The sequence below is a fragment of the Sinohyriopsis cumingii genome, chromosome 17 (assembly GCF_028554795.1).
Source record: "Sinohyriopsis cumingii isolate HCF-2022 chromosome 17, ASM2855479v2, whole genome shotgun sequence".
NCBI classification, from domain to species: Eukaryota; Metazoa; Mollusca; class Bivalvia; order Unionida; family Unionidae; genus Sinohyriopsis; species Sinohyriopsis cumingii.
The window spans coordinates 42,141,497-42,162,036 of NC_142977.1; the positions used below are offsets into that span (position 1 = coordinate 42,141,497).

Genomic DNA, 20,540 nt, shown 5'->3' on the forward strand with positions numbered 1-20,540 from the left:
AACTGCCTTAAGCCTTTGCCACGGCCAAGGCCTACTTCTGGACTGCGTAATGTTGATGATGATAATGATTGGGTTGAAATCACTAAGGGTGGTACGGTAGGCTTAGTCACAGGGTTGACATGTTTGGCTCGGGAAGGTCGTATTCTCTTCGGTCGTGATAAAGAAGTCTGATACATTTGTTTCAGACTTCTTAACTCGGCTAAAATGTCCAACAGTACCGTGACCGTTTGATTTTCACCCTCTTGTTTCTTTGCTGCTACTTCTTCTTGCTGTTGTTTTTTTCTTACCTCTTCTTCTTGTTGCTGTTGCTGTAGGAGAAAAGCCTGTTCCGCTTCCTTTTGTCGTTGTATAAATTTCTCCAATTCTTCTTTCTGTCTCTGTCTAAAATTCTCCACTTGCGGTAATGAAGAAGGTAACGAAGGTTCCGGAACAAATTCTTGCGAGGAGAGAAAATCCACAAAATCCCAATTCACCTCTTCTGAAAGTAAGTCCGGGTTCCCTTGGGCGGTCTCCCCTGTTGGTGCACCCCACTGGATCGTTTTCTGAGTTTCCGTCATGTTGAATCACTATCGCATAGATTGACTGCACACAAGCGCTAGCGAATCTATATTGACTACGTGACGTCACAGACTGCTCTCTTCGGATTGGATGCGGGCTGACAGAATTCTGTAACGCGTGTTTGGATTGGTGAATGAACTCAATCCGTTTCAATCCTTTCTGTCCCTATAAATAAGCGCAGTTCACTGCATTGATTCACCTATTCTCGGAGCCTCAACATGTGGACCGACGTTGAATCTTCAACCCTTGTGTCAACAATGATGTTCAGGACGGACATGCTCATGTATGTCCGATCCAAGTGGACCGTTGTCCACAGGACCAACAGCAGCCTGTGGATAAGAAGAGTCTATATAGAGAGACAAGGTTGCCTCAAGAGGACTCTGATGTATGGCCCTGCTGTAAGACGAAGTTTGAGGAAAAGAAGATGTCGCAAATGCCCTTTATGTTAAGGGCATATTAACATAAACCAAAGGCCCTTTTCAGGGCCAGCCATATTTCTCGAAAAGAGATAGTCTTTGAATTGCCTACCCTTTTTTAAAAATTTTTTTAAATTTAAAAAAAAAAAATCCCATGTTAAATTCCCCTTGTCCGTAGAGTGACCCACGATTTATTCCCATGTTAAATTCCCCTTGTCCGTAGAGTGACCCACGATTTATTCCCATGTTAAATTCCCCTTGTCCGTAGAGTGCCCCACGATTTTTCTCCATGTTAAATTTCCATTGTCCGTAGAGTGCCCCAGGGATGTTTTTAATGCTAATTCCCATTGTCCGTAGGGTGCCCCCCTTCACTACTGACGTGGAGCAAGTCTGTCGTAATTTACATACTTATACATACATACACCCACAAACACACACACACACACACACACACACACACACACACACACACACACACACACACACACACATACATACATACATACATACATACATACATACATACATACATAACTCAACTGTTCATACATGCAAGCAGACACAACATAAATTTTAAAAATGTACCTTTGGTACCATAGTGTCCCCTTGACAAAAGTGGAATATGTTGGACTCCTTGAGCTTCTGTTTAAATTGGTCTCGGTTGTGTTGAGTGGTCCAGTTGTAGGCTGATAACAGGGGCCAGAGACGGCTCTGATCGTTTGATATGCTGTCGTAGGTTGGGCTACTAACGCATTGCTTGAGTGCAACTTTGGGGTAGTAGAGTAGAAAGCTCAGGCACATTTCATCTCGGGTCGATAGTCCCCCCTATAAAGAATGATAATGCAATATTCCCGTGGCACAGGTCAGAAGACCTTTTATCATCTCGGGTGTGCATGTGATATTAGTGGATATCACGATGCGCTAAAACCCGAATATCGCACAATCTCAAGAAATATTACAGCTCTCAAAATCAAACTACGTGACTGGTTATGTTTTTATTATATGCATTTAAACGAAAGATATTTATTGTAATTAAGTATTGGCGCTGCTTTTCACTGAGGATGAAAACTACTAATACGTGATGCCAAATACTTTGAGCTGATGTGCAATCTTTTTCCTGGATACACATATGTGTTAACGTTTGATTTACTTGATATCGGTGTCAATAATTTGAATATCCTTTTGCTTTAGAGAATTGGTCGACATTGATTTTGCTAGTCACTAGTTTTGCACAACGATGAAGTTCACTGATTTCACTGTTCAGACTAAATGCCAACGCTGATGGTCTGCAGTCTTCACGTGGCAACCGTTGGCTAGTTCAGGAAGCTTTTGAAGTTAATGAAAAGAATGCTGGACTTGTGTTGCTGTTAGAAAACAACTTATATTCTTTAACTAATGCAAACTTCTCTATAACTGGGTTGTGTAAGATCGATGTCATAAACTAGTTTCATTTATTTGGACTTGTCCTATGGAATAAACGGTCATATTCGATACAAATGTCTATACCCGATTGTCAGAAACTAAAACATTTGGACTTTATCGTTGAAAGGTGGATAACAAAGGAAGCTGTTTGATAATCAATTCAAACAAAGGAAAGGAGAATAATTATTTAATAATCACTACACGTTGAATCTGCATATGAAAAAGGAGAATCCATTCTAGACATAAACAAGGAAAACCACCTTAAATAAGACTAAAGACAACGTGGTATATTCTATAGGTTACCATATCTATATATGAAATAGGAGACTGCGATTATCCTTTATTTAAGAAAGAGATAAATTGTATGTTAATAATACCAAACTAAATATACATGGGAAGAATATTAAAATTTCTAAACCAAACGTGTAAAGAGAAAAGGGAACATTAATATATATATTAAGAGAGTATTACATTTTCTTGCCTATGAGTGTTATTGCTGTATCGGCTGATGCTGTATTTTTACATAGCAAACATACCCCACAAAATCCTAAATTTCGTTATGATGAATACATTCACAAGACTTCCAAAACGCCTCGTATATCATATAACTTAAATATCCTATTTTCTCACAAAGGGAAACCTATATGTGCTGTGTTTCGAGTAGGGGGAAAGAATATGTTTGAGACGGAGCATGAATGTGCCCAGGCCGTCAAGCCGATACGTATTTTCCTACGCCAGATCAAACGAGTTCTTTCTGAGCAAAATACGTATGTGGTTTTCTATTTATCCCTTTTTGTTTCACACATTATGTACAATATTTTAATGTATACCTAAAAGATGAATTAGGCATGTGGCATTTTCTGAAAGATATCGTTGCACCCATTGGAAAACCACCTTGAAACGTATCTAAGGGGGACATGGCTTAAATGTATACTGTGCAGTTGCGTCATAGGTCTGTCTGCGCTGTTAATATAATTTTGTTTGTACTGTTTAGCGTTTCATGTTTGGAATTTTGCAAATTTTGCAAATTTTGATAAGATACATATGAATGGATTTAAACTGTAATCACAGGCAAGTGAATTTGACTTACTTCCCAATGGAACATGTTATTGACCATTAAGTGACCCTTTATTTTGCACCCTAATTATTAAATACAAACTATACATCAGAGCAAAGGTTCAGGGCAAATTGTACAAAATTACTGTAATTAAACCTGCTCAGTTTATACAGAAACCTCGTTAATTTACAGTTCTCTAAAAGTATCTATTTTCATTTTTAAATTACAAAATTACACATTGAATTTAAATATTATAATTTAAGCATATATTTTAATAAAACGAAGATTCGGTCTCTTTCTAATATGCGGACTACATATGCAATAATTATTTGCATATTTTTAGACAGAATTTTTTCCTAATATTATTCTGTACTCTTCGCTTTATTTTCCACGAATTTAAAATGTAATGGAACATACAATTCCCTGCTTGTACTCCAGTTATGAAAATGTCTTAACAACATTTTAACAACCTATAGTTCTTCTACATTTGCGACATTCTCAAAACATCTGCTGCTCTCAGTGATATCTCCATCTTTCTATTGCAAATGTTCATCGGTTTTACCATCATATTCACTAAACGAATTTGATTCCTCTGTAATATTAATAACACATTGAAAGTTCCTCCACTTAAACGTGCTTCTAAAAAAACATTCAGAAGAAGAAATGTTTTTGGGGTAATTTTGGTACTTGGATGATGTACACTGAGGAATATCACTTCCTTGTGTCTTGACCGCTCCGTTGATCTAGTGGTTAGAACCACCATCGGATGAGGTTCGAACGCCGGCCGAGTCTTACCAAAGACTTCTAAAACTGGCACTAGCAGCTGCCTCGCTCGGCTCTCAGCATTAAGAGGTTAGTGTTAGGATTGGTCGGTCTTGTGTCAGGATAATGTGACAGGGTAGGACATAATGTTACATGTCTATGGCATGATTCCCCAGTGCTAGACATCACTATAAACTGTCACGCTGCAGACATCGTAACGACATGATTGAAAAAGTGTTAAAGCTACGTTAACAAATCCAGATCCCCCCCCCACACACACATATATATATATATACGCGCACGCACACACATGTTGCACAGTTCAGAAGCTTTTATTGTTCATTTTCTTAAAAATTATTGTTTAAAGTCGTTGCGACTTTTATTCAGCATTTGTGGCAAAAGCAAAATCATCTGAAGATAAAATGCTGAATCGATAGTTATTCTCCATTAATTATCTATCTTTAGTTGTGTTGTACTGTTGGTATCTAGTAATAATGTAAACCATCCTATTTCATTAAAATAACCAGCTAAGCATCAGTTTAAAAGTGGAATTAAGTAGGCGATTTCCGAGCCATGCTTTCAATCTAAGTATGGCTGTCTAAGTCGTTATTGTATCTGGATTTTTTAAACTTTCAGTACAAGATTGTAGTGACAATGCACTTAGTCACACACTCTGTCATGTTTATTGTCACTTTGCACACCAGTGTCATCGGAAAACACATTGTCAAACATTATGTCCAAGACATTGATGTCAACCTCAACCAAATCTAATGTTTTTGCGGTAAATATGGTAAAATACCCATAAATATATTGTCGCAACTTACCGTACTCCCCCATTATCCCCTAAAGCAGACATTTTCACCCAATATCACTGCATTTCTTACAACTACAAAAGTGTGTTGATACTTCTTACTAGTTTCAAATGTACAATAATTCCGGATATTTATAAAGGGACTACTGTGGAATACCAAGTTGTAAAATCAGATCCTAGGCGGTTGTGCGATTTCAAAATGTTAGGTGTGCGAGTCCGGATCACACATTATACATCTGTATCGAACGCCAGATCAACCATCTAAGATTAAATGAAAATGTAACAAATTACATTATTCTTGATTTGAATTTCGCACATACAAGAATAAGAAGATCCTGGCATACACTGTCCCTTGTATTGTTTTATCATCTTTTGAAATGTCCCTTGCATCTTACATGCAGCTGTACACATGAAAACACACACGCAAATATATATATATATATATATATATATATATATATATATATATATATATATATATATATATATATTCTATCCAACTTAATTAAACTATTATATTTATATTTACCAGGGTTGCTGCACTTCTCCCACTAGAGTCGTAAGTACATTCAACAATAAAACTGTCCCCCTGAAAAAGTCAAGACAATGTTTTTAAGTAAACATTATTACAATGAATTCGAATATTGAACAATTCACTAACGTGGTTAATAACTACTTATCAAATTTTGATTCGGGTTTTATTTTTAACTATCATCATCACATATTCCTTTCCTTTCATTATGATAAGACTTTTAGAGATTAAGAGAGAGGGTATAGAAACTAAAGGATGATCTAGGAAAGAATAATGAGCATCAATTTGACACACACTCATTAATACATAGATGTGTGTATGTAGTATCTATATGCATATGTAGTATTTATGTGTATATGTTGTATATACGTGTGCATATAGAGAGAAAATTTGCGTAGTAACAATTCAGCCACACCTCAACCCACAGCCAAGCTTTTGTGACATTGTCGCCCCATAGAGAGAATTAAATAGGTAAAGTATGTGGTCAGCAGAAAAAATTACAGCTACGTGATTGAAAAATTACTGAATGAATGTGATTACCAGGGCACGTAATCTTGATGTATTTAGATTATCTTAGGATTAACAAAGCTCTAACGAATACACACCAGTGCACATCTACGGAGCCCTGCATCTTATGAACAAAACTTATGCATAAATATATACATGTGTGTATGAACGTGTTTATGTGTGTGTATAGAGAAAAGGCATATGAGTAGCAAGAATATCGGCCCCAGCCCCACCACCAGCAAAACCTTTGGGTTGTTACTACGCCATTGAGAGAGAGGGGTTGAATAGGTAAACTACGTGATCAACTTATAAAAATGTCAATTATAATAATGAAAAAGTACTGCCTAATTATGATGTCTAGGCCACGAAGTCTTTGTGTTTTTCGTTATATAGCTTCAAGGGATGCACATTGGTTCACATGTGTGGAGGTGTGTCTCTTATGCACTAAAATTATGTAGTTACAAAATCGTTCCAATCATTACATAGAAATAGCAACAATGAAGACTAGAGGGCCTAACAAACGTTGCAAATAGGTAAAGCAATGCACTGCAGACATAATTGTACTGAAGAATATATGGTGTTATCAAAATCTCTCTCCCGGGTTAAGGAACCTATAGATTGTTTGTAATAAAGGAAAAAATGTTAATCTCATCTCCGTGATTCTTCAGTTACCAACCAAAACCCAAGTAACTAATCATCTGAAGTAATTGGCACAATGAATTGCAGAAACCATATGTACAGTTTCAATGACAATATTATCTACTTCTCGTAATAAACAAAGTAATCAACAAGTCAACTATTACCATCAAAAAAAATATCGATCAAGATAAAAAAAAATACAGCACGTACACGCCTAATTGCAATTTCATCCCTAAGAAGACGTGTCTCTTGGAAATCAAAATCGTAGTTAGGATCTGTTGCCAAGGGAGATAGCTCGCTGCCATTTCGGAAGTGCCTTGTTTTGATAGCTCTGCCGAGGAGATGTGCGTGCTGAAAAATTCCGAATACCTTGATTTCCGTCATGCTTCCAAGAGTCTGAAAAAACAATATATCATCGTTGTATGCATAGCTGTGCTGGTTTAATTTGTATAGGAGGTTGTTCTAGCTTAATTCAAAACTCGGGTTGAGTTAGAAGATTGCGGGGATTTGCACTTAAACGCACTTATTCTTAACATTTCCACATTAAAGATAAGTATCCTTCATACCTGAGGAATCAATATCTTCACACAGATTTAGAAGAAACTATCCGTTTTCAGTATTTAGGAATCTTTTCTCGCAGCTAAATAAACTAGAGCAGTGAAAAAAAGAGGTGTCAATACATTTTTTTCACAATACTTTTCCTCATTTAAGCATCCAAATAATTTGAAATAATCTCAAGTAGCAGATTTATTATCCGAAAAAAATGAATCATCCAGAAGATGCAGAAGTTCAACAACAGCCGCAATATATCCGTGTAAGTTTTGATTTCAGAAATTCTGCATTATTTGTCCTTATATTCGTAACTAGGAAGGAGAATCCGTATAGTGTAGAAAACATCTCTGCATATTGTCAGTGTTAGAAATTAATAAAACTTTTCCCTCAAATGACCGGGATTCTTTATCACTGAAGTTGCTGTAACGCTGAAAAACAATTCTAATTTTCGAAAAGTACACGAAAATTCCACTCTAACAACCAACAGAAGCAACATAAAATGAATAAATAGATATTGAGCAAAAGTAACCTTTACAGTGCTGATATGCGTGTATATTCCAAAGTAAGGTTATAAACTGTTTTCGGTCATTATGGGCTCCTAGATTCTAGTTTAGGAAAACTTTAAACACGTAACACTAAGCAAAAGATACTGTAGAATTGTACACCTGTTCAGTAGATGGTAGATAATAATAATAATAATAATAATAATAGTAATAATAAAGCTAATTCATATATGGTCCCCAGACATATGTGTATAAGTTGCATGCTTGTATATATATATATATATATATATATATATATATATATATATATATATATATATATATATATATATATATATAGAAAGAGAGAGAGAAACTAATGAACAAACTAGTAATCCTACCGACAACGCTGACAAAAATTACATGTTCAATAACGGGTGAATGATATAATTAATTTGAAAAACAATACACGAAGAGGAAAGCATGTTTACAACATAAACTTGGATTATAAGTATCGGTGTCATTAACGGAGAGACCAAAAATGTAATCATTAGGCAAGGACTTTCATTTACAGCAAAAAGTTGAATTTCTAATTCCAGTATGACTTGTATTCGAAATAGATTTGAAACATACATCGAGATATTTATTGAAATAAGAAATCATGGTGTAAAGGATGCTGTTTGGAAAAAAAACGAGTGTCACTGTCATATCTTTACGGTCTGGTGAAATAAGATACATATTCAGTTTCAAGGTCATTTTGACCATTTTGTACATCAATCACCCTTTGCCACGTATCACATTCACAACATTGTAAAAAATTTAATAATGAAAATGTTTCAGGTGATTTGAAAATATAAGCGTTGAGAATTATTCTAGCAGTTCGGATTTCGGAAACTTAGTAATCTTATTAGTTTCCGTTTTACGATAGTTATTCCTAAAGTTTTCATCCATGATCTAAAATTTGTAAAATATTGTTGTTGTAATATAGTTCAAGAATTGTTTCAGAAACATAATACTTGAAATAAATTTTAAAAGAGCAGTTCATTTTGTCAGTAAACGATAACTTTGATTAGGTTGGGTGTGCGAAACAAGACTGATTTCAACGAAGATACTGAGCAATTTTTTAGACTTTACAGCGGCGAGCTCAAAGTCATTTCGTGTAAGTCTAAGTGCAGGAACTGTAGGGAGCTACTCAATAGACCCTACTGTCATACAAATACATTTTGACAGATTTGTGTGCATTTCAATCAATCACTTATGAATATAGTGATCATAGAACTGAAGAATTTCATAGATATCCACGTTTAGATAAATAATTTCTAATTTCTTCATAAGAATAACATGCATACATAGATACATACATACATACATACATACATACAGACAGACAGAGATACAGACAGACAGACAGACAGGCATATCAGTTTTGTAATCTTGTTATTCAATTAATTGAATGTACTCAATTTGGACTCACGTGGTCTATGCACTGAGACGCGCAATGCGATTGGCTAAGGTAGGCCTTCTCAAATGGCGGAATGATATGCCGCCAGCCCACTACGTGACCGAATTGCATCATGTCAGCCTCGTAGCGACGATAATTTTTGGTCAGAGTTATCCTTATTCCGGAGTTGTCAATCATACCTAATGAAAACAACAAATATCAGCATTACTGAAGAAAGATAACATAAACTATGAACAGATATGCATTATTTTACTTATATCATGAATCAATAATACTCTGAATTTATTTATTTATCTATTTATTTATTTTTTATTTATTTATTGTTTTATTATATTGTTCTTATTCAGATACATTATATAAACGTTCAAAGCCAAACATTGTCTGCAACCAAACAATTTTAATAATTTTCGCTAAGCTAAGAGAAACCATGTCACCTGATTTTTCAGCTGGATTGTCATAGTGTGTCTGCATGATATAGAAGTCGGGATCGTCTGGAGCTCCAACGGAAAACCCTACGTGTTCTGGGTAGTAGAAGGTCTGGCAATAAAGAGAACAAAAATTCCTAGATCTCTAACTAGCACAAGAAACATAACAAATCGGGTCAAACGAATAATATATAAAACTGACAGAGATACCGACTTACAGGTGTGTCTTTAGAGAGATACACGCAAATACATGTTTTCTAAATTAATAAGTATTTAAATAAATAAATAAATAAATTTTAAAAAAAACAATGATTGAGACACTCGCATGACCTTCACAGCATTATTATAAGTAAAAGAGGAAATCCACAGGATCTCTCTTTTGTATAGAAAAATAAATATAGTCGAATGCATAATCTAACAATAATACAAAGATACAGAATTACTCTTTTCTATTTCAAAGTTATTAAGAGCATCATGGAAGGTCATGAAAGGTTTGTCTTTCGTACAAAACATTCTTTACCAGCAAATATCATCAAATATTAGCAGTCAAATTGGTGGTAGTGATGGCAACAATTGTGATAGTGTGTTTTGATTCTTTGTTGAGAAAAGGAAGACATTTACGGTTCCTCCAATTGCCCAGGCAATAATAACGTCGTAGCATGGATTCAATCCTTCTGGGATTTCATCATAGCACATGTAATGGACCTTGTCGAACTTGGGGTCTATTCCTCTGCATCGATACACCAGAATATGGTGCACTTGCTTCTCGTTGCCTGGTGTGATTATGGGTTCCACCTATTTTCAAATTAAGACAAAAATTATTCAGGGAAGTAAAGTTAAATCAAAATATTGCATAGTTGCAAATGATGGTTAAAAGTATGGATATTTTCTTGCGTGGACACAAAACGGAAATAAAGGTCTATTTTGCTGACCATGATATTATCGCGTGAACTTGTAAAACTAAGAAAATGAAAATATAAGAAATGCATAGTCTCTCCACTCTCATATTTCGCGACTATGGTCTCCTGGCCTACAAACTGATGGACATTTGACTCAGGTTTTACTTAGTGATTACAATCTCTTCAGGAAAGCCATATGCTAAGTCTAACATCTGTTCAATCGTGTATATGTCAAGTATAACTAATTTCAACAACAGCAACAATAAGTATAATTATAATAATAGTAATAACAATAACACAAATTGGCGCCTGGTGGTGAGCATTTAAGACTGACATATTGGATGTCCTGCGGCTCCTCTTGCGTCACACGCTTGAAATGAGGTTACATTGTAATCACCAATTATTTCTTTGTTAATAGATTAGGATGAAAATATACTGTTGAAGATAGTGTTAACTGAAAGAGTGAATATCATTTTACAATCTGTTGCTCGGCTGAAGAAAACATTACATGTATTTAGAGAGAATTTCAATAGTTATTGATTCAGATCACTCAAACGAATTTGTCTTTGATAAAAAGTTTTTCGCAGCAAGTTAAGTGCAAGCCTTTATTATCGTATGTCCCTGCACTGCCATTATATATTACATGTATATATTTCCCGTAAGATTTATGCCCCTTGGTTTCAAAACGAACAATATACGAAATCTGTTCTTTTAACTTAAAATGCCAGTGGGGACCTGCAATCCCAATCATGGCTGATATCCGGCTTAATACCCAAGATTTTTCTAGCTTTTGTGACGTCAGCAATATCTGAATGCGAATCATCATTGTACAATCTTTAAAGCTCCTTGTGCCAACATGCTTTCTGTCGAATATAGTCCAATATTATTGTTGTTGTTTAATAACAAGTGTTTATATGATTTATGTTTGTTATTTTAGTAATGGTGGCTTCTATCATTTGTATTTACATGGTCTTTATACCAAACGTGTAATGTCAAGATTAGTCAAATTCATTAGTTTTATAGAAGAAGTCGTTTATATTTTTAGCTTCTGTTTTAGTAATATTGTCTATTGTTGATGTTGGATTGGAATTATTTGCATAATTTGGAAAGGTCTTCGTGCTATGATTATTTCTGTCATAAATGATGGAATTCTGTTCAGCAGTTTTCGAGAAACATTGCTTGAATATTGTACTGGCTTTAGCAAGAGCAGCTATATTTGATTGTGTATCGGAATCGTTTGTATCAAACTGAGATGACTTCATAGCAGGATGTTTTACAAAAGATTTGCTTCTAATAGGTTTTGTGGCATTTGAGATGTCAAAAACAGAAATTGCTGAAGAACGAAGCGTGTGTTTCAATTTTAACTAACTAAGTTTGAAGTATGATTGGAATGTTTATACGAACGGCTTTAGCATTCTTTCATTTAAAATCTTTTAGAATTTGTTCTATGGTTGAAAAGAGGATTTATCTACATTTTTGACGATAACCGTATTTGTTGACAGGATGGCGTCAATTGTGATTGCAAAATATGAATATCCTTCATGACAAAACTGCATGGGTTACAATTTGCCTGGTAGCTTTGCAGCTGACATTTACAATAACAATTGTTGACAAACAAAAGACGCATGATGAATTCAGAGCTATGCAGTATCTTCCACGCTTAACTTTAACCTTGACCTTAATTCCATGAGAGGTAAGAACAAATTCAACAATTAATAAAAACCTCAATAATGTTAATGCAAACATGGTTTATGAGATCGTGTAAGAAAATGTAATCATTAGAATACCAAACCACCAAGGTTTTAAGTTTATTCCTTTCTTTTCTGTTAAAAATGTAAATACTCCTTTCTTTAAATTTAATGCAACTTATAATCAAACACTAAGCATAACAAGCTTATTTTTCAAGAAATACGTTTGTATTAGAAATTAAATGTGTCTATTGAGCTAACTTACCTTGATCATATGATGCTTTCCACCGATATCAGGCATTCGGTAAACTCGACAACTGTAGGTGGTCGTTGCTGATGGAATTATGTACTAAAAGACACGGCAAGAATAGAACTAGTGACACAAAACATGAAGTGTTTAAGATTTATTTACCTTTCACCTATAACTGTAATCATTGCATTATTTAGTGTATTGGTTGTAAAAGTTAATTCTACACAAAATGTTTAATTATTAAAAGATTTCTTTAAAAATGTGTCAGATTTCAAAACCGGTGGAAACGTTTACTTACCTTGCAAATATTCCATCTTGAACTTAATGGTAACACATAATGGAAATAAGAATGGAAAAGCGGGGTTTAGTTGATTATTTAGGTAGAGATGATGATGGTGGTGGTGATGATGATGATGATGATGATGATGATGTGTATGTGTGTGCTCTTTGTTCTTGACCATATGTAATGCGCTATACAGGCCACATTCAATTCAACTAATTTAAATGGGTCTTAAAATATATCACACGTTCAGGTTGCGTATGCAGGCTGTGTCATCTTTGCATAGAAGACAAACATTGGTGGTGCTTAATGTTCATATATAACAGGTAAAAAACAACAGTATGGAAAACAATACTATTAAATGAACTGGATCATGTAAATAAACTAAATAACAACAAATTACTTATTACAATTTAGAATTGTAAGGCAAATTTAAAATTGTAATTATTGATGCGAACATCACAAATATACCAGAAACATACTTGATGCGATTCTCCCCAAACGCAAACATAACAATCAATGAATTAGTGTAATTACTCTCTGTTTCACCCCAAACACAAAGAACAATAATCATTTAATTAGTTTAATTATTGTCTGTTTCACTATATTCGATTCAGCACGATATAGTATAAATGACAATATTATGTAGGCATGTACTATATCGTATGTGGTTTGCGAGTAACAGATGTGATTGGCTAATTATGTATCAAAGCTATAGCACATTGATTAATCAATTATTTAAAGATTTATTGATATTTAAGAAAATAAATTGCCATCTAGACAGAGCCCAGTGTTGTCTATATTACATTAAGATTTTAAACACATATAAATGTACTAAATTGTTATTCACAAGTATAAGGAGGCCAATAGACAATAAACGTACATTTTCATTCAGAAAGTCGTAGAGTCGGACATCGTGGTGCTGTGAGGATGATGTCACTGAGGTAACAGACGACACGCTCAGCAGCGACAAGCTCTTTGTTCCTCTCCGTTCCGGGCCGTGATACATCAAGCTGTCGTCAGTTAAAGGGTCACTCGTGTGATACGAGTAAATCACTCGTACGGTACCATCCTAAAATTTGAGCGATGAATGAAACAGACACACAAAATGTCATGCCTTTTAAACTTGACAGAAAGTTTCCTTATGTACCTCATTTCAAATTGAAATTATCGTATTGCTTGATCTTAATAGCTATTTCACTTTAAAAATAAATTGTAAAATTCTTTGATTTTCTTATCAGTCATTATAATTATGGGATGTACATAAATACAAAGAAAACCTACAGAACATTTTGCATTGTACAAATGAAGATCTTCGCAAAGGATACCTCAATTTTCTTGTCTTCGGTTTTGTCGCATGTGTCCAATTTTCGGACAAATTTTAGCACAGTACCAAAATCGTTCTCCTCTCCATGAAGAAGAAACCAGTCTTGGTGATTGTCAACCGCTGGAGACACATGCGCAGTTGTGTGATAGTCCTGTTAAGAAAATTTCCTTTAATGATGATATTAAATATTCATACATCTTAGCACATTTTATTCAGTAAATGTATTTAACGATTGATATTTCAGGGGAAATAAAAACTGTTGAGAGGTTGGTTACTTCCTCGTGGTGAATATAAAGCAATTTATTCTTTGATGGCTAAACACCTCATAGCGACTGATAAAGAGAATCTGGAAAATATAAATTGACTAGAGTTATAAAAATGTCACTAAAGGTTAAAGCTACGGATCTTCAATAATAGATTTGTTTGCGTTACCCCTCCCACCGAACCTATTAATCATTCATTAAATTTTGTGACGAGCGATACGTACGGGATTGCCTGTAAATCCTCACATAAGTGTTATAGTATCTTATATTTCATCTGAACTGTCAACGAGATTGGCAATATCAGCCTCAACATTTAACCTCTATGTGCCAAGATATCTCAGGAGAAATCGACCATTAGCAACTTTTAAATTTAGGAGTATGGGCATCTGAAAATTACCCAATCTAATTCAGCAAAATATGTAAACGGAAATTGTTCAGCTATTTTTGCCGGCATATTTTGGTGGTTATTATTAGATATGTGACGAAATCTCTACCAACGTGGTATGTTACACGGGTCATGGTTATCAATATATGTATTAAACATTCGTTCTTATTAGAAAACAATGTTATATAATTCTTACTTGAAAATGTGCATTGAACAAAGTTTATCAATTGTTTTCAAAAGAAGTTCGTTATAATTGACACAGCTTCCTGATTCAACATATAGTGTCTTTTCACTTTAGTATGGAATTTAATTAATTTTTACTTTTGCAATTATCGAATAGCTTGTGACAAATGTGTTTGCTTAAGAAGTTGCACGAATTATAATCTTTTTCTGTTCAGAAACCATATATGTGAATTACGACAATAATATTCTGTGTATGGTATTGAGATTTTCGGGAGACGCGAGTTACTGAGGATTGCCTTATTTTTACTTTGTAACAATTAGCAGTACGAATTAGAAGTTTTGCATTTTTGTCAACTTTGGGTCCTTGCCACCCGTCCTTGCTTATATTGCCCACTACAAAATTAACCCATATGTGAACGATGCATATTTACAATTTAAGTTTTGTACACACGTGGCCAAGTCCACTGATGACAGTGACAAATCGGGTTTCAAAAATGGCCAAATGCCATTTGATACTACTTATGTATTTGGTATTACTCGGTGCTACTTTACTTTGTGATTGAATACGGCACTGATCGATACTACATACGGACAGGACTGTATTACTGATTGTAACTACATTTGTATAAGTAGAAAGTTATGTAATGATTTTCTCCACAGCAATGCCTACACGGTGTGGTATAATCTATAACATAGCTAATAATTTTGTACTGGCATAAAAGAAATATATAGTTAAGTTGTGAATATATTTGTATCGGGGAAATGATTGCGGTGGTTTATCTAAATATGTCGAGCAATAGCCAGGCGATCGAATCTCGAAGTAGTCAGACTGAATATAAGGAGGTCTCAAACAGCTGCATTATCTTGCCAAATAATCGGATATCAAATTTGCAATGGAGAAACAAAGATCGTTGTATCGCGTGACTGCATCACACAGATTTATCAAGGAAGCACAAGAAATGAGATATGCATTCTCTGAAACATAACTGATAAATTTATGTACCCGGGAGTTACCTTAAAAATGGAAAGAAACAACTTTGGCTAGACTTTTGAGGAAAATAAACTTAAAGTAATCTGCAGATTATTGTGCATGAAAACGTATAGTCGCAAAAGAAATATAACTCGCAAACTACGTCTGAAGGGGATGTCGATTTTGATGAGGTCACTGATGATGATGTTCAAAAGCAGACAAATTAAAGGAATGCTTTGCACCATTAATTTAAAAATGGCATCCGAACTAATTACTCTTCGGTAGATTTCAGAATGGATGCAGAACAATAGCAGTGCAAGCACCGACTGCAATTTTTAGACGCTAGTAGTTTAAGCAACGAAGCAAACACGAAATTGGAAATTTACCAATGCACTAAGAAATTTAATGTTATCAGATTCCAGAGCACATATTTTGGCCTTACTCGAGTCAATGCAATCTCTGTCTTTACGGGTCTTTTAAGTTCATTTGGGCTCACGATGCTAATAATAACGAGCTATTTTATGTGAGAAAGGATGATTTAATATTTTAGTTACCTTAAAGTCACGTGATCGACTCGGTGAGGCTCACTAAACGTGAAATCCGTGTACCACCTAAAACGGACCACACGAACTGTAGCAGTGTTTTTGCCCATTAGATAAAGTGATCATGTGTTTATGTAGGAAACTCCATGTCACTGGGACCTAATAAGTGCCAAGCTATCTGCCTAAAAATATGACTCTGTTGCAGAACATGTCATTATGAATACCGTAAATCACATCCGCGAGCGTTACGTGATTTGTTTTGAGAAAATTCAACAATTTTTCGGTCATTAACTTTTCTGCACAAACAAAACCTAAATTGGCTCTTCTGGATCAGGAAAAACTGTTGCTGAATATGGTTTTACGATGGCTAACATGGGATCGGTTGTACGTGATTGTGCCATCTGCCATGACCAACCGTGTTATGCTGTTTTAAAAGACTTTGTTGAATACAATGTCACTCTTTAAAATCAATTCAACCCCACACGAATTTTTTCACGATTCTTGTGGCGCCAATTACAGATGTAATGCTTTAATACTTTAATGATATTGTTTCAGGGTGCTAATGCCTAAATGAGGGTGACCGATCCACATGTGGAAAAGTCATAATTAACACTACTATGCATTTTAATAATAATGTCCTATCACGAACTGAAGGTCGGCATCAGTGATAATCAGTTGAAAAAGAATCAAAATGCAACAATGAAAAAAAATTGCGGGGTCACACTGAAACCTTCACAGGCAAATTTAACTGGAACAGTCGCCGTGTGGTTGACCCAAACACAGCTCGATCAGTTTAATGAGGCCAAACACAATAACACCTCAGCAACATTAAAATTATCCAAGTCAGAGGTGAAACATAAACATAAAACCGGTGTAATTTTTCCATTTCTTTCAGCATTCCAGCATTTCTTGTAGCGCAGAGGCTCAAGCGGTTGCAAAAGCTGCAACGTTAGGGGCGGTCGTAGTTGCATTAGTAATGGCACTTACATGGCCGTCAGTTGACCCATAGCCTCCCGCGTCGCAAAGAAAGGAAAAGGCCTTCCATTACCAGGACGAATATCCCCGGTCAAATGTCTTCGAATACCCTATTGTAGAAGGTTGTATCGTTGATCAGTTTTAATTTACTGGTGATGACAAAATCAATCAAATATATTCCTGGTGCCTTCATGCGAAATGAACTTGAAGCGAAGGTGCCACGCATACTTAAAACCGGAATTGTCAACCTGGTTTCATGAACAGGCCCTCGCACTCAGTGGGACATATAAGTGGTAACACCTCAACATCATTTTGTATTTTAACTCGTATGGTTTTACACCGCCAGTTGAAGTTGTTAATTATTTATCCAAGCACTTTATCCAACCGTTGTTTTAGTCGACTATTCCAGTCCATGGTTGGATTGTCTCATATGCGGTTATCTTTTCATTGACGCGTTGCGTTCACGGGAGTGTTCACCAACAAGGCAAATACTAACGGTTTCACATTAAATTTGGTTTAATATTGTACAAAATGTCTATTAACATTTACGTACGTTACTGATTTCGACGAGTAGTAACTTCATGGTACCAAATTAAAGGAATATTATTCAATGAATGAGAGGAAATCTCTAAAGTAGCATGGCCTACTTACTTTAGCTTCTCTTAATGAAAATGGGTTTGATAGACCTAACGTCACATCTTAAAGGTGATGTACTTGAGTAAATTTTTTATTGGTGTTGAACCAACTGACAGCGGATGTTAACGTCGATATCAATTTTGCTCCACTTTCCGAGGAATATCTGCGACAAAGTGGTGTTACAAACTCTCGAATGAAGTGTCATATTATTTTGTTAAGGATTAAGGGTCAAATAGAAATTGTCATTTGGAATCACCTTGATGTACCACTACCAATTCTAGACCAGCTTAGAATCATCGCAAGTGCACGTGAAAATGCTCAAGTGAAAACAGCACCAGTAGATGCAAAACCTCTCTGGGATTGTTTCTACAATGGCGAACTAGCATTCACAAATTTCTCCACACCAGTTAAGTTCACCTACCAATATTTTACACCATCGATGAATGAAATGAAAAGAGAAATATCTCGACTGCTCTACTAAAACGATGCTCTTGTTCGGGTAACAATTTTTTGGGCAAAGGCAATCGTTAGATATAAAATGTGATGACATAATCGGTGTGTTTTTGAATGAAAGGGGCCACCAGAACGAATATTCGCCGAAGATTTAAGCAGTATTTGCGAATGAAATCACCATGAGAACCGCTCTGACCGTGAAATATAAACGCGCGTGTTTCGTCGTAGGTGCTATTTGCGGTCTTACTGCGGCAACAAATGTTTGATCTTGCAAAATTAAAATTGTTAACATGCAGTCACCAAATAGGGGTTAATTTTGTCATGAGGGTAGAGGCTAGGAAGATTGGAGGGGACTCAAGTGGGAATAAGGCAAAACCGCTACTTTCATACAAGTCAATTTATACTTTTAGTATGATTTGGTTATGTGTGATTTTGTCGAGTTTATAGTTTAACGAAGAATGCATTGCGGTAGCTGACCGGGGTTGATCCTATGGTAAGATTCGATCTCGCGCCCTTTGCCCTTTGTGCACAGAACAGTAAACTATCCTCTCTTTAATGTAACCGCCTTAGTTTCATTTTTCTTAAAGACAGAAACGTAATTCAGAATCATATAAATCAGATTTACTGAATTGTATAATGCTGCTATGGCGGCACAATGTTTACGATAGATTATACTGACACAAAGTTATAGTTTTGTTCAAAAGAATTTTATAAACTAATCAAACGAAACAGAAGAATAATTAGTATTGAGCAGTTATAATATTTGTTATATTCTCTTTTAAATAAAGTAGTGATTTGGAAGTTTGTGAAATTGGGTAACTTCCATTTAGGAATATCAATATTTACATATCTCGTGCATAAACATAACTTGAACCATTAGCACCCAGAGTGAGGGAAGAAAAAGGGATGTTCAGTTTCGTTTGTTTTTAATGGCGTTTGCAGAATATTATTGGTATATATCATGCCGAATGCATAGCATGATTTGAAAGGACACACCAAAGCAGTCGATGAGGGCTGGCCTAGACGCCAATCAAACCGCGACTCTTTGTTCACGTCTTCAACATTCTGCAAACTACGTTACCGCAGCTAAGAGGTGGTGTGAAAGACACTGGTGTATTTTTCCTGCAGAACAGCGGCGCTGCCTTGATAAAAAACTAACACTAGGATGTGCGCTGAAATAATTGTTACATAATGAAAAAAATTAAACTTACCTTAAAATGTGTGATCCCATCTTTCACCCATCCGACAACAACGTCTGCAGGGTACATGTTACCATTATCGGATAAACCGAATCCAACATACCCATAGGTCTTCACATGGACTTCAAACGTAATATGTGTATTGTTAAATTTCCAAAAGAGAAGGTAGTTACCGCTGGTGTCCACTTCAGTTGAATAGTTAAAGGGCTCGGTGGGGATGACACCTACGAATCCCCTAGCCACTGCAAGGCAAGATAAGATGGTTAACGTAATGATCTGTTGTCCTGCCATTCTTCGGTTATAATTCCAGCAACGGCCGGGGATTTGTAAAGATATAATGGAAGAATACGTTACTAGGTCACGGGACTGCTCATTTGACTGCGTGAGCGTTGGGTAAAAATGCATAAACATTCTTGTGAAAACACCGTTAAATCCAATAATTTGCTGAAATAAAATTGTGTGCTTTAAATTAACTGATAGTTACCGTCATTTGCCTCCATAAATAGATAAAAATGTCGTGCTCTAACTATGAATGTATCTCAACTATTGAAAGTTTAATGTTTGATCACTACCGAAAAAATCATACAATACCTGGCATCCAGATGGGTGATAACATGAAGTCATTTGTTTACTAATACGATAACGATGTACATGTTTGAATGAGTATCTAACATTAGGCTGATGATTTACATCTATATTTAGGAATGTCTTACACTTGATAATGATAACGAGCAGTGTGATAGTCACGCTGGTATGTTTTAACTACTCAAGTGGCGAACTTACCGTAATACTTTATGTAATTAGTTTGTTGTGCTAAGCTAGCCGGAACATACAAATCTGTTATTTCCTTCATTACTTTATCATT

General features: G+C 35.4%; 1 protein-coding gene across 1 annotated transcript in view; it reads right to left on the reverse strand.

Moving 5' to 3' along the window:
- Window positions 1–20,008, reverse strand: part of LOC149778502 (DBH-like monooxygenase protein 1) — a 40,123-nt gene extending 20,115 nt beyond the window's left edge. Inside the window, exons 1-10 of the mRNA XM_089939381.1 lie at window positions 19,688–20,008; window positions 14,071–14,220; window positions 13,626–13,814; window positions 12,478–12,561; window positions 10,247–10,420; window positions 9,635–9,737; window positions 9,213–9,379; window positions 6,915–7,100; window positions 5,556–5,615; window positions 1,560–1,799 (exon numbers count right to left, since the gene is read on the reverse strand). Of these exons, the coding sequence (XP_089795507.1) occupies window positions 1,560–1,799; window positions 5,556–5,615; window positions 6,915–7,100; window positions 9,213–9,379; window positions 9,635–9,737; window positions 10,247–10,420; window positions 12,478–12,561; window positions 13,626–13,814; window positions 14,071–14,220; window positions 19,688–19,966 (1,632 nt within the window). The 5' untranslated portion in view covers window positions 19,967–20,008. The remainder of the gene's footprint in view (window positions 1–1,559; window positions 1,800–5,555; window positions 5,616–6,914; window positions 7,101–9,212; window positions 9,380–9,634; window positions 9,738–10,246; window positions 10,421–12,477; window positions 12,562–13,625; window positions 13,815–14,070; window positions 14,221–19,687) is intronic.
- Window positions 20,009–20,540: the final 532 nt, after the last annotated feature.